Source organism: Danio aesculapii, chromosome 1 (genome assembly GCF_903798145.1).
Source record: "Danio aesculapii chromosome 1, fDanAes4.1, whole genome shotgun sequence".
Lineage (NCBI taxonomy): Eukaryota > Metazoa > Chordata > Actinopteri > Cypriniformes > Danionidae > Danio > Danio aesculapii.
In genome coordinates this window covers 6,718,437-6,734,469 of record NC_079435.1, presented here as the reverse complement: position 1 = coordinate 6,734,469, position 16,033 = coordinate 6,718,437, and the positions used below count along the sequence as shown (strand labels likewise).

Genomic DNA, 16,033 nt, shown 5'->3' with positions numbered 1-16,033 from the left:
ATACACATCTTTTGTAAAGCTGCTTTTGAACAGTAATTATTATTATTATTAACCAATTATTATTGTGAAAAGTGGCGTATAAATAAACTTGAGTTCAACTGTATAGGATTAAAACGTTAAATTATTGAACTTAGAATGAAGAAAATGTGTAAATACAAGCCTACACTACTGTCAATAACAATGTAACCTGATAGAATCAAAATAATTTCAGATGAATATTTTATATCCATTTGTAATTCACTTTTCACAGCAGAAATGGGAAGTTTTTACAACAACAACAACAACAAATGTCTTTTACATTTTAGGACAGGAGTTCCTCATATGATCAGATAATCATATTCTGTGGTCTATGACATCAAATAAAAAGGGAAAACTCCTGTATTAAACATCCTTTGTTGCTTTTAAATGATCTTCAAGCTTGTATGAAACATATCCAGGTTTACTTTAGTCTCAGAAACGTATAACTACTGTAATTCCAGCATGATGCGAGCAGATCACTATGTAGCATCAAGTGCACTCCATGACAATAACAGGAAGTTATTTCAGGTCAAAGATGTTTTATTGTATAAATCCATAAACTTTGAATAACAGATTGGTGTCATGATGTTGATAAACTAAAGCCATACAGTCTGACCTAAGCTGATAAATAAATCTGCCAATGCTGGAGAGGGTTTTTTTTGAAGAGTGTGATTTAATAAAAGTGGGATACCTTTGTAAAAAAATTATACTTGACTCTTTTTTTAGTAATTGGTCAAAATAAACTGTAGGATGTGAATAATAATTATATATTATACAAAAACTAATAGCGAACGTTTGTCTGTTTACCATTAAAGAGTCAAACTGAAGTGCAACCAAATAAATGGAACCATTTCTATAGGTTCCATTCATTCTGATGTTTCCATGGCAACACTGTTTGAGAATGTTATTTAGAACTGCGTCAAGAAACATAGTAGTCCTGGACAGGTACAGTGAGTGATGTCATTGTTACCCTTGTGTCCTGTGAACAGAAGTGTCTTCATTAAGTTCCTGTAGTCTCTATGAAAGCTTCATGCCCTGAACGTTTGCTCTTAAATGAACCATCTGTTTCTCCTGCATCTGCTTCTCCTGTTTGAATGCCAGTTTGTTTGCTTTCTTCTCGGTCCTCCTCTCCTGAAACAATGAAAAAAACAAACATGAATGCTAGTGTGCTAGTGACTTTCAGCTCAATGAAGACCATTATAACCAGCCCATTTCTCCCTTCAGACACAAACAAATCACAAAGAAAGCCTGGACACTAGCCTAGAATCTGCTAACATAATGTCTACTAAAACATGCTAGCAATAGGTTAAAACATCAGGCTAACTATTAAAACGTGCTAAAAAACATTGACATTATAAAGACAATTAATAATAAGCCAAAATGTGAAAAAATTCATGCTAAAATATGTCAAACATGCAAATTCTTGAAAAAAATAGCAACTAGCCTAGAACGAGCTAACAGAGCCTACTGAAACATGCAAGCAAAAAGTTAACATATTAACTTTTATAACAATTATAACATTCTCAATCATACTAGCGATGTGCTAAAACATGCTAGTACATTGTAAATTACGTGGTGTTGGAAAGCTACTAACAAGTCGACTTATTTTATAATGTTTCATTTGCTGAGTCATGCTAACTGTATTAAAATAGGCTAGAAAAAAAGAGCAAATTCTTAAAAAAAAAAAATTGCAACTAGCACAGAACATGCTAACAAGGTCTACTGAAACATCCTAGCAACGAGTTAAATGAGGTAAACATTTATAACCTTAACATTCTCATTCATACAGTGTGCTAAAACATGTAAGCACATAATTAATTCATTACGTGTTGCTGGAAACCTACTAACAAGTTGACTCATCCTAAAAGCAAGCTATTTAAAGTTTAAATCATGCTAACGGTTTTAAAAGAGGCTAGCAAAAAGACAGTGATGAGCCAATTGAAGCTAAAGTGTGTTAAACGTCAAAATTCTTACAAAAACATGTCAACAACACACTAATTTATAGTAATAATTAACAGAAATGCTAACCGAGCAAAAATCATGTTAACAACAAGCTAATTAATGCTAACAACTAGCCTAGAATGCATTAACATAAGTTAAAAAAATGATAACAGTATTAAAACAAATTAGAAAAAAGAGCAACAAGCCAATTCATGCTAAAATAGGTTAAACATGCAAATCCTTGGAGAAAAAAATGGCAACTAGCCTGAACATGCTAACATAATGCCTACTGAAACATGCTAGCAACGAGTTAAAACATGCTAGCATTTACAACATTAATAACATTCTCAATCATACTAGCGATGCGCTAAAACAAGTTAGCACGTTGTTAATTCATTACACGTGCTGTTGGAAACATTCAACTCATTCTAACTCATTCTAAAAGCAAGCTACATATGCTAGAAAGATGAAAACATATGTTAAGTCATGCTAACTATATTAAAGCAGGCTAGAAAAAGAAAGCAACAAGCCAATTCATGCAAATTATTGAGGAAAAAACTAGCCTAAAAGTGCTAACATAATGCCTACTGAAACATGCTAGCAATTAGTTAAAACGGGTTAACATTATTATGATTCTCATTCATACTAACGATGTGCTAAATCATGCTATCTGATTCATAATTCATTATGTGGTGTTGGAAGACTACTAACAAGTCGACTCATTCTAAAAGCAAGCTAAACATGCTAGAAACATGATTAAAAAATGTTAAATCATGCTAACTGTTTTAAAACGAGCTAGAAAAAGACAGCAACAAGCTAATTCATGCTTAAACATGCAAATCCTTGGAGGAAAAAAAACTGGCTAACTAGCTAGAACTTGCTAACATAACGCTTATTGAAACATGCTAGCAACAAGTTAAAACATGTTAAAATTTATAACCTTAATGACCTTTTCATTCATACAAAAAGTGTGCTAAAACATGCTAGCACATAATTAATTCATTACTTGCTACTGGAAGTTTACTAACAAGTTGACTCATCCTAAAAGCAAGTTACATACAATGTTAAATTATGCTAACAGTATTAAAACAGGCTAGCAACAAGCCAATCCATGCTAAAATGTGTTAAACATCCAAATTCATGCAGAAAAACATGTTAACACCACACTAATGTTTAGTAATGATTAACAAAAATGTTAAACAAGCTAAAATCATGTTAGCAACAAGCTAATTAATGCTAACAACTAGTCTAGAACGCTCTAACATAACACCTACTGAAACATGCTAGCAATAAGTTGGCATTTGTAACATTAGCATTTACATTATTAGCAACAAACCTAACCATCTAGTTATGACATATAACGTGTTATTGTTTTTAGCGTGATGCATCATGTTAGACGTGAGGTTTTGGGACACACACACACACACACACCTTCCTCTCGCTCTTGATAGTCTGTTTTCTGGCTTTTCTCTCCTCTGTGTTCTCGTCCCGTGAGCGCGGCTGTGTGGAGACTCTAGGAAGATCAGAGTCGTTTATCCTCTCCATCCGCTCCACCTGTTTGACTGTCAGGCCTCGTTTCGGCAGGACGTCCAGAGGAATCCCAGACTTGCTGGACACACGGATCTGCTTGGGCTGCAAACACATTTACATTCATGTTTTTATCCAAAGAAATGATTCGCATGTTTCCTAAAAGTCAAACCCATGACCTTGCTTTGGCTAGTCATGCTACTTTGCTAATGTGTTTTTAAGCCCTATAAATCCCCTTGTAAACTTGTTCATCCCTATGAATAAACACTTAATGATTAATGTCATGATATTTTGCATGCAAGTCAGTGAGTGAACAATCTGTGTGACCCATATGACATGATATTGTTGCATTCTGAAAAATCTGACAGACGTAATCACCACATCACAATCACTCAGCTATTATTTGATAAACCAAATGCTTTTTACTGTAGTGTGCATGTTTGCTTTTGCCTGTGTGCTCTAGATGAAAACAATTGCGCACGTGTAACTCAGTCTGCATCCTGAATTTGGTTTGCATGCAAAAAGGATGTGGATTTGAATTGGAAATTGGATTTCCAGGTTATCTCATCTTTTCTCACCATTTGACTGCATAATGAGTCGTTCATAATAAAAATAACATGAAATCACTGGCTCAGTGTGAGGCGGGTTTCTTCACCTTCGGGGGGTCCTGGATCAGTTTGGGCCTGTTGTAGAGGTTGGAGTATGTGCCTGAAAGAGGAGGAGGAATTATTTATTCTCAAACATACCATCATCATTTAAAGTCAGTCAAAAATAGAGAGATTTAATTGATTAACACTGGAACTACCAGAATTCTACTAGTAGTATTATGGCCATAGTGATCATTCTGACCGTTCTTATAGAAAACGTCATATTGTCATGTCATATTTACATTCAAAGCATCTTTTGAGATATTAAAATTAAGATTTGAATGCGTCATCATATTTAATGAAGTCATTATTACCCTAAAATACCATCTTTTTGGAATAGAGCCTATAAATATGTAGTTAGTCCACTAGACCGCCCGTGAATGTTTGCATCTCATTTACTTTTTCCCTTTCACAAGCAGGAGATCAAGCTTTTTCACAGAACTGAATATATTGTTTTGAAAGACATGTATGAAGCTAGATTTTTACAATCAGAAATGTATGTTTTGTCGGCGCCAATAGCCTAGTGGCACGTGGTGCTGACATATAGCACAGAATTGTTGCTGCAACCCAAGTTTGATTCACTGCTCAAGGTCCTTTGTCAATCCTTCCCCTCTCTCTGCTCCCAATGCTTTCCTGTCTGAAATCTCTACTGTCCTGTCACAATAAAGATGAAAACTCCTAAAAATAATTCAAGGAAAAATAAATAAAAATTAAAAATAAAAATAATAATATGCGTGTCTCTGTTGCCTAGCAACTTCCTGCTTAAAAATAAATAAATAAATAATATAAAAAAATATATATATAAATATATACATTTGTTTTTATAAATTTATTTTTAAGCAGGAAGTTATAAGGCAACAGAGACACGCATATTCAAAGTCACGGGGAAAAGTGACACTGAAATGCATACGGTTGTTTTTGCATCTATGATAAAAATACTCATAACTCAATTTTTCTCTTTGAACCACCAGGTGGCAGTCTTTGTACTTTTAATTCGGAGTGCAGATTGCATGAGTTTTATAAATATATATTTTTTAACTTAAAAACTTAATATATATAACGTGTGTGTATATATATATATATATATATATATATATATATATATATATATTTAAAATATATCTTTACTATTTTCCTAAGTGTATATAACTACTACTGTAAGAAAATTTCACAATTCAGTACACACTTTCAGTATTATCTTTGCTTGAACTGACCCAATCTAATCATGTTTGTATGAAATGAGCCTGCTCCCAGGCAGGTTTGAGCTACCAGAACTGTTGCTTTGACAACAACTCTTGGATCAGTTTTTAATCCTGGATCATGTCAAATCGTCAATAACTAAATCCAGCTAATTGAGTAATCCACATACGAAGAACGGACCCTAGATGTTAACGTCACAATCCCACATGTAAACAGACCCTAAATGACCGATAATCCTGATAGACTCACTGATGATGGTCTCACAGTCCCAGCGCTCTGCAGGTGGCTCGATCACCATCCTCTCAGTCTCCAGCTCTTCTTCATCTGCATCTTCATCCTCCTCGTCTTCCTCTCTCACCGACGGCAGCTCTGCAGGACCCAGCTGATCTGGCTTCTGACAGCTATACACACACAGAGACGATGATTACTGTTATCTCTCTCTCTCTCTCACACACACTCACACAAACACACATACACGTATAGATATCTTTATGAGGACTTCACATAGGGGAAATTTATTTAAGGCAATTCCTACAGAAATGGTATATTAAATACGAAAACAGTGGGTCTTTTTTTCTACTACAAGCTGATTGGATGTAGTAAAGTAAGCATTTCATTCAAAATGATCAGGAAAAGGCTTTGGGGAGAGTTATTACAACCCAACACACACTCCTTCTCACCATTTCTGTTTGTGGTCATAGTGGAGGGGGCGTGGTCAATATGTTAGCCACGCCCAATACCTGTGAATAATGAATCGTTTCCCTCATAGTGACTAACAAACTTTCTAAATGTACTGGTGTTGCTATACTTGTGGGGACATTTGGTCCCCACAATGTCATGAATACAAGTACACACACACTCACTCTTTCTCTTTCTGTATGAAGTAGTCTTTGATGACCTCCTCCAGCCGAGCACTGTCCGGCTCAATGTATCCCTCCAGCTCCGCATTATCCAGCGCTCCGATCTCATCAACATCAAACTGCTTGTAAAACTGTTCAACAGCACAAACACACACATCATGATTACTTTAATCGTACAACTAGAGAGTTCAGTGTCAAATAAACAATATCAGGTTTATGATTCTAGTCCTTCAGTGTATATTATATATAAATACAGTAGTATTAGTCTGTGTTTGTGTATGTGTGTTCAAGTGTGTGTGTGTTCATTTATGTGCATACCTGTGTGTGTGAGTATGTTCATGTGTTCGTTTATGTGTTTGTCTGTGTGTGTATGTGTCTGTGTTAGTGTGCATGTTCCTGTGTGAGTGTTCTGTTGCTGCTGCTGATGTTTGTGTGTTCCTGTGTGTGTTCATTCATGTGTGTGTTTGTGTGTGTTCAAGTTCTGTTGCTGCTGATGGTGTTTGTGTGTTCCTGTGTGTGTTCATTCATGTGTGTGTTTGTGTGTGTTCAAGTTCTGTTGCTGCTGATGGTGTTTGTGTGTTCCTGTGTGTGTTCATTCATGTGTGTGTTTGTGTGTGTTCAAGTTTTGTTGCTGCTGATGGTGTTTGTGTGTTCCTATGTGTGTTCGTCTGTGTGTGTGTACATTCATGTGTGTGTGATTTCATGCGTGTGTGTTCCTGTGAGTTCGTTCATGTGTTTGTCTGTGTGTGTTCATGTGCATGCTCGTGTGTGTTAGTGTGGATGTGTTATTGTGTGTGTTCTGCTGCTGCTGTTTGGTTGTTCGTCTATGTTCATTCATGTGTGTGTGTGTGTGTGTGTGTGTGTTCTGCTGCTGCTGTTTGGTTGTTCGTCTATGTTCATTCATGTGTGTGTGTGTTTTCTGCTGCTGCTGATGGTGTTTGTTCCTATGTGTGTTCGTCTGTGTGTGTGTGTTCATTCATGTGTCTGTGTTTGTGTGTTCATTTGTGTGTGTTAGTGTGCATGTGTTACTGTGTGTGTGTACTGCTGCTGGTGGTGTTTGTGTGTTCGTCTGTGTGTGTGTTCATTCATGTGTGTGTGTGTTTATGTGTGTGATTTCATGTGTTTGCATTGCTGTGAGTTCGTTCATGTGTTTGTCTGTGTGTGTTCATGTGCCTGTGTGTGTGAGAGATTGTGTGTTTGTCCGTGTGTATGTGTTCATTCATGTATGTGTGTATGTGTGTGTTAGTGTGCGTGTTCTACTGCTGCTGATTATGTGTGTGCACGCGTGTTCCTGTGGGTGTTCATTCATGTGGGTGTGTGTGTTAGTCCGCGTGTGTGTTTGCGTGTTCCTGCATGCGAGTTCATGTGTGTGTGTGTGTGTGTGTGTGTTTGTGTGTGTGATTTCATGCGTGCGTTCGTCCGTATGTGTGTTCGTTGGTTCATGTGCGTGTGTTCGATCATGTGTGTGTGTGAGTGTGTGTTCGTTCCTGTGTGTGCTTGTCTGTTAGTGTGTTCCTGTGTGTGAGATTATGCGTGTTCGTTCATGTGTGTGTTCGTGTCTGTGTTAGTGTGTGTATTGTGTTAGTGTGTGTGTGTTCCTGTGAGTGTGTTCTGTTGCTGTTGATGGTGTTTGTGTGTTCCTGTGTGTGTGATTGTGTGCGCTCATGCATGTGTGTTCATTCATGTTTGTGTGTTCATTCATGTTTGTGTGTTCATTCATGTTTGTGTGTGTGTGTGTGTGTGTTAGTCCGTGAGTGTGTTTGGGTGTTCTTGTGTGTGTTCATGTGTGTGAGTTGATGTGTGTGTGTTTTATTTATGTGCGTTCCTGTGTGTGATTGTTCATGTGTTAATCCATGTGTGTGTGTATTGCTGCTGCTGCTGTGCGTGTTCGATTGTGTGTGTGTGTGTGTGTGTGCGCAATTATGTTTTCATGTCTGTTCGTCTGTGTGTGTGTCTGTGTGTGTGGTGTGAGATTGTATGCGCTCCTGTGTGTGTGTTCGTGTGTGTAATATTGCATGCATTCCAGTGTGTGTGCTCGTGCGTGTGTTAGATCAGCCGACTGACCTCCTCAAAGCGATCATCCAAGAGTGTGAGCTGCTCATTTCTCCTCATGACAGAAGATGTGAGTGAATACTCTGTAAAGCGAGTCTTGGTCTCGCAATCAGCAAACATGAACTCTCTCCCTCCACCCTCCTTGTCATCTGACAGACCGGCTTCTGAATCATAATCCTGTTCCTCATCATCATCTGTGTCCTCCCATTCATCATCATCATCCTCACCACCACCACCCCTGGGGTCAAAAACACAAGAAAACTACCCTAAGTCACCTGAAGTGGGGGCGGGGTTATGCAGATTCTAGCTTTCACCTCATTAGCTGACTCTTCACATTCATTTACACAGCACAAACTCTTTTACCCATGCACTTTAGTAGATCATGCTCTGTCATTTCTGATGTGAATGTTTTATACTGCGTCCCAATTCGCAAACTGTCTGTCCTAAATACACTACCTGACAAAGTCTTGTCTTTGATCCCAGTTGTAAGAGCAACAAATAATAACTTGACTTCTAGTTGATCAGTTGGAAAAGTGGCAGAAGGTTGATTTCTCGGATGAATCATCTGTTGAACTGCTTCCCAATCATCACAAATACTGCAGAAGACCTACTGGAATCCGCAAGGACCCAATATTCTCAGAGAAATCAGTCAAGTTTGGTGAAGAAAAAAATCATGGTTTGGTGTTACATTCAGTATAGGGGCGTGCGAGAGATTTGCAGTGTGGATGGCAACATCAACAGCCTGAGGTGTCAAGACATTTGTGCTGCCCATTACATTACTAACCACAGGAGAGGGCAAATTCTTCAGCAGGATAGCGCTCCTTTAAGTAGATGGTTTAAGTAGATGATTAAATAATTAAACGGCCCGGCGCATTTGAATTATCATTAACAGAAAATTATTTAGCCTAATATAGGCTACTCTGAAACAGTGAATATTACACTGTAATTTTATATATATTAACATTCAATTTAACAGACCTGTTTGTCAGTTTGTGCGCTGAAGCATATAAGCGGACCTTGTTTTTAACTTCACCTCAAATATTCCTGTTTATTTTGTACATAACTGAACAACAAAAACACATTAAAATAACCAACAAATTTTACCAAACACAATTAGTTTCAAAAAGATAATTTTTCAGACAAAAAAATAATTCAGACATGAATTTCTTCATCTCACTCGCGGCAGGTTTAGGCGAGGGAATGTTTATGAAGTAAAACTGGCCTCAGACAGTTTAGTTTAGTCTGCTTCAAACCTGCAGGAAAATTTCAGGCTTTGCTAAAAGGTAGATTATTTTACCAACAATTAGAGTCAATAGTGGTAGCCTATTACAAAATTCAAAGAAAAATCTTAATTTTAAAAAGGAAACATAAGCTGGACCAGAACAGATCAATGTCATAATGAATGCTCAAATAATGTAGCCCATTGTTTATAGCAAGCATCATGGTTTAAGTTAGATTGTGCCGTCTGTTATATAATGTAGGCCATAGGTCTGTTATTTTTACTAAAGAAGATATAATCATTGAATTTAGCACCAGAACTATTGATACTGTATTACGTTAATAAAAATAAATAAATAAAAAAAAGGCACAGTATCGGGATCGGATCTATATCAGTCGATACTCAGAATTTTGGTATCGAGATCAGATTGGTTCCAAAATAAGGTATCGGTGCATCCCTAATGAGAACTACACACCAGATATAACACTAAATATAACATTTTTCATGTTATATTTTATCTGCAACAACAACTTAAACTTCTATAAGCTGTGTTTGGACATTAATTTCTCTGCATTAAAGACTTGCTAACGGCAGATTAAATCTTCAGTATGGTAGGTAATTAAATATGAAAGAAATGTGGATTGTGTGTGAAGATGGTTGACAGGGCAACATAACAGTATGTATATCCTAAAGTTTTTATACTCTTCTGCTACACACTCAAACACACATTATTCACAAAAAGTACATCCTTTTAGAGCATAGCATAAGAGTGCGAATTGGGACGCAACAGCAGCCATTAGTGAGTTTTACCCCATGACGTCATTGGCCTTGATTATGAAGTCGTCTTCCAGCATGTTCTCTGGGTCATCAAAATCAAAGTCCTCATCCAGAGCAGCCACGATGTCAGGATCCATGTCCAGCCGCGGCCCTGGAAAGAAAGAAGCAAAGCTGCATTGCTTCAAACGTATTTAACTGTGTTTATTTAAACTACAGGCATATTATGTTTTTTAATATATTTGTGATATAAATATCATACGAGGTTATTGAGGGCCTGCAAATGCAACTTCTAGGTTTAAAAGTGCAATTAATAGAAGTTGGTTATATTCGCACGCTGCAACCACACAACTGTTTAAAGCCATTTATAAAAGTGATTTATTTATAATGAGTCCCCTTTAAGACACGAGGAGCTGAGTTTTGTTGATAATAAAGCCTCTTAATCATGTGAACAGGAGGCTTAATAATAAAGTCAGTAAAGCATTGTTTTTTTTTTTTCTGCAGACAGGTGAAAGGATGCGTTAAGATGAGCACAAACTCTGACTCACCTGAAATAGGAGCTGCTTTGTTTAATAAACCCACTTCCTCTTCAAATTCAGATGCGAACACAGACGAGGGCAGTTTGATGGAGGCTTCCTGCATGAAAACATCAACACAAAACTGCATGAGCTCGGCAAAACACAATCTGCGGGAGACACAAGTGGAGCGTAGCAGTGTTTGTCGTTTCTGTCACAGTAGTGAAGGGTGATTTTGAGGCTTAAATTGGCTACAAATTTCTCTGTGTTTCAGCAAATGGAATGATTTTTAGTGACAAATCTTATTTTTACACATATTTTGGAAAAATGCTTTGAATAGTAAATAAATAAATAAATCAACAATACACTCTGGGCAAGTTTACCATCCTTTCATTATGTTGGTGACTGTTTTTGCCCCATTGATCTTGTTGTGTCCCTTTATGTATTAATTCAGCTCTTTTTGTTTTTGGGAAGTGTTCTGTATATTTGTTCTCTCTGCAGGAAGCAGATCCTTGCTCCTTTGCATGGTCCTGCCCCTGCTCCAATTGATGCCACACCCTGCCTAGTCAGACTCCTGGCTGCCTATAAATTCTTCCTTCATCGCTTCCTGTTTAGCTGTTTTGAGCTCACATGTGGTTGGTAGTGATGTGTTGACTTTCATAGAAAGAAATTCTGTGTGTTAAAGAGATTTATTGAATTGGAGACTCTGATGTATCAAAAATCTGTCACAGTATTTAGTATATTAGCTCTTGCTTGGTTGTCATTGAAAATCTGACCTCTGCCTGTTAACGGACTACTGTTTTGCCCTTTTTGGATTTGTTTGCTGAGTGTATTTGTACATAGTAAGCCTGACCTTATTTTTATTGATTGTTCTTGTGGACAAGGAAGTAAAGTGTACTTTCTTTTGCTGAAAATAGAGAAGAGATTTTTTTTTGTTTATTATTTTGGCCTGTTTAGCTCCTGAAGTTAGAAAACAGAATTGTGTAAATAAAATCTCTAATATATTTTCTTAAGCAGGATTATGTGTGTAGTCTTCCTTTTTATGTTGTGTCCTTACTCCAAGATGGGGCGTAACAGACCTCCATTATAACAACATATTTTGATTGCAAAGTCATGACAGCATATGGAGTTATATGGAGTACAATGTGTGTGTGTGTGTGTGTGTGTGTGTGTGTATGTGAGAGAGAGAATGAACCTTGATATGTCTGAGAAAATCTAAATAAGCAGCTCAGCTTTCAGAATATTGTAAACATAGTAAGTGTATTTATGCTCATGCACACTATAATCTGCTGTTCTACTCCATAGAGCTCAATAAAAAAGCCAGAAACATTGTTTGCACAGGCCTATTGAAAGAGTTAATGCTGCCAACTGATGATCAACAGTAAATATGACACATTTTACCTCTTTACAACCAGGAAAACCACCAACAATCAAATATGCATGATTATATAGTGTCACAGCTTTGCAATCAAAACATGCGAATATAATGGATAATGGATGTCAATGGGGCAAAAACTGCCACAAACATATCGAAAAGGTTGTCTATTTGAACAATACACAAGAGGTAAAAACAGTATAACCGGTGTCATATGTCCAAACGTGATCAGATATGCAGATGTGTGCTGCTCTTTGTCCTTACAGGGACACTGCCGTCCTCTTCCTCCATGTGCTCTTCCTCATCTGCAGGCTTTAGTCGTGCATCTCTGCGGACACGTGGAGCAGAAATCAGCTCAGCGGTCAGAGTCGACTCTCTCAGGTGCTGCAGGTAATCGTAATCATCATCAAAAAACACGCCAAAGTTGCGCTGTTCCTCTTTCCTCTTCTCCAACTCCACCTGTAGACACACACAAGCACAGGCTGCATTATACTGGGGAAGAAAATGACACCGGCATGTCATCTCTGTATTTTTAGCATACATAGATCTCTGTATTTTTAATAAACCTGAATAACTGTTTATTTGCAAGTCAAAGCTTCTTATGAGATTTTACAAACACATTTATTAAGCAACATGTGAAAAAAAATTTCCCTATTTGAAAATGTAGCTTAGAAAATAATTGTAATGTGTAAAAACAGTAAAAGGAGATCTATTACACCGCTTTTTACAAGATGTAAAATAAGTCTCTGATGTCCATAGAGTGTATATGTGATGTTTCAGCTAAAAATTTCACACAAATAATGTTTTATAACCCTCTGAAACTGACCCTTTTAGGTTTTGATCCTAATTGTGCCATTTAGTGACTGTTGCTTTAAATTCAAAACAGATTAAGCTCTTCTCAAAAGTGGGCGGAGCTACAAATGCCTGTGTGTCAGCATAGTGGCAGATTCAAAAACAAGACAAAAATCCTACGCTAATGAGTAAGAAATGGCCACTAGGTGGGCGGGGCTTTCCCCCTCTGATGACACGTACAAAGGGAGAATGTCAATCAAAGTGTTACTGCAGTTTTTTTTATTTACCAAGTGTAAGTATAAAACATTTTATTAATTAATTTTTCCCATTAGAAGCTGGTTATATTCACAGTCAATTGTGTTGAAAACCCTTATAATGGAGATTTTTTTGCATAATAGGTTCCCTTTGATAAATAAAAAATATTAAAGATTGTCTGAGAACATTGAGGGCAGTTTCTCCTACTGGACAAAGTACTCGTCTCTGATGTGCAAATGTACTCTCTATAAACAGAGCAGTCAAGACGGCAAGATGGAGAGAGATTTAAATTATATTTATCATCATTGGACATTTTATGCCTTTATGCTGGACTCTATATAGACGAATTACCGGTTTGTAAACCTTCAGGATGCGAACGCACCGAGGTTGCAGAAAAAAAACAGAAGCGCAAGCATTAACGAAATGACATCCCATGCAGTACAGAGTTCGTTGTCATATTAGAGAGATAACTTATATTGATTACATATTATATATATATTATTTACATAATGCTTTCAGCATATTATAACAGCTCGTCACCCAGTGATAAGCACAGAGATTCGACAAAATTAACATTAAAGTGAGCGGCGTTCGTCTAATAGGTCCATTTGCGATAGCACCCTTCCAATGGGTATTGGAAACAATGAAACGGCCAAGCATCCAGCCCGAAATATACAACTATCTTATTGAAACTCCACGTGATTTTACAAGAGAGAAGTTCAAGGCCTACAGTTTTGTTCTGTGTGGTCATGTGTAAGAAATAATGCTCCATGATTACCAGATTCAAAACTTTGTAGTGCTAAAAACCGAGGATCTGCCTAGACAAAGACAAGGAAAGAAGATGGAGCTATACAAGGCCTGGGTAATCATCAACAAGCAAAATAACTGCATTCTGACATAGAACAGCACCTGAATGGCAGAGTATGTGAATGTACATGTTTACATTTCATTCTGAGCATTCAGTGTCTGCAGTTTAATGAACCATATTTAACTGTTTTTGCTGAAGTCATTACTGCAATCAAAACGAGTAATGTGTATGATTCAGCATAGCGTGAACTTACCTGATATAACATTAGAACTGCAGTGTCCAGCATTTTTAATTAGGTCCTTACTCCATTTAGCTCTTATGATGGCTGTTAGACAAAGATGTCTGCAGTTGGCATTAAAAGCGGTGTGGTGTACGGTAAAAGTGATTTTTTCTATTTTGTCATCCTACACAACACGACATGTTTGCTATTGCAACCAGTCTTTTTTTGCAACTGGGAACCCGTGTGACATAGGTTGGTAATTCCTCTATACTGTCCAGCCATACAGTAGTACATTAACCATGTAATCCATGCTATTGTTTACTTCCAAGTATCCCCAGAATGTCTCCGTCTCTTTATAACTTTGCACATTATGGGATGTGACTATTGCTAATGTGCACATTGCAATGTTGATGCTAAACTAATATGTTGTGCATCCCTAAGTCAGAAACACTCATACTTGTATATCAGGAATGTCTGACTTTGTAAACTGTGCTTGGCGAGTTTGTTTTACCCTGACGGTGGGCAGGAGGACATGTTGAGGGGCAGTTTCATCTGCAGCCAGAGGATCTTTCTGACTTCTGTGAACCAGGTGGAAAGACACAGCGTTCTTCTTGTTGATGAAGGATTTCTTCTTTCTGTGAGGCTGAAGAGCATTAATAAAATACAGCCAATTAGTGCTAGGGCAGGCAAATGATAATTACCGTGATGTATTTGTTACTATAAGCTTCTATATAATAAGCAGAAGTAAAAGCCAACTAAACAGTAGCTGATATTTAAATAATATTGAACTTACACCTGCATCATGTCCTCAAAGTGAATAATAAAGACTTGTTTCACGATTACATTTAACATCTAAGAAATTAATTTCTCTGGTAAAGTATTTGAATAAAGAATAGGCTGCAACATGAATTTAAACTTACTTAACCATTTTCTGAATAATATTGTACGTCAGATTAGTGAAATGTTCATCTGGTTGATATGATTGTCATGTTCTGACAACAAAACAGCAGCTTATATGTAAAAGGGACTGTTTACAACTTTAAACCATAGGCAAAAATCAGCCTTAAATGAGAAAGAAATCGAGATGTGACATTTGTCGTGATAATTATCAACATAAACAAATTCACTAACAGCTTGCTAACTCAACACAAACGATTTTGTGTTAACAAAACCAACCTAAATCTTATACAATCTATTTTTTAGCAAACAGACAATGAATGTATATGTACAATTAGTTTAAAAGTCCTAGTTTCTAACAGCGGAAACGTGTGATATACACACTGTATTCACTAGCCTGACAGCTAACAACACGAAATACAACTCGAAGGTTACTCACCATTTTTACAAGTTAGTGTATTATCAAGACGTTTGTGGTTTTTGGTCTGAATAATAATTTATATGTTGTTAAAAGTGAATAACGAAGACCGAAATAATAAAGATCTTTCTGTCACATCCAAACACATGGAGGAGAAGCGGCCATTTTGAGACTCTACCATCACGACGGACTGAAAGCGCAGGGAGAACTGCTGTAAATCTTTGATGATTTATTTATATTAAATATTTAATTTCACATAGTAATATTTAAGGACTGTAATAAAACAATGAAGCAAGTGAATTAATGGCAGGACATGCAGCGGTGGCTGTTGTATATAAAAAACACAATACATTACACTGAATTACTTTTGGTTTGGTCGAGATGCGGTGATGACGTGCTGACTATGACGTTATTTTACAGTCTATGCGTTAGAAGCAGCTGCTTTTGCGAACTTTTCATTTCAGGTAAAATAATTAATACACACTTAAATGTATGATGTTATATTAGCTTTTGTA

The 16,033-nt window shown here is 36.9% G+C and overlaps 1 protein-coding gene across 1 annotated transcript; it reads right to left on the bottom strand.

Moving 5' to 3' along the window:
* Positions 1-271: 271 nt before the first annotated feature.
* Positions 272-15,697, bottom strand: ltv1 (LTV1 ribosome biogenesis factor). Its single transcript, XM_056456444.1, has 11 exons — positions 15,540-15,697; positions 14,715-14,846; positions 12,399-12,587; positions 10,787-10,898; positions 10,275-10,392; positions 8,258-8,483; positions 6,197-6,324; positions 5,583-5,734; positions 4,142-4,194; positions 3,391-3,591; positions 272-1,149 (listed from the first exon to the last, which is right to left on the bottom strand). The coding sequence occupies exons 1-11, from the start codon at positions 15,540-15,542 to the stop codon at positions 1,036-1,038; spliced, it is 1,428 nt and encodes a 475-aa protein (XP_056312419.1). The 5' UTR covers positions 15,543-15,697; the 3' UTR covers positions 272-1,035.
* Positions 15,698-16,033: the final 336 nt, after the last annotated feature.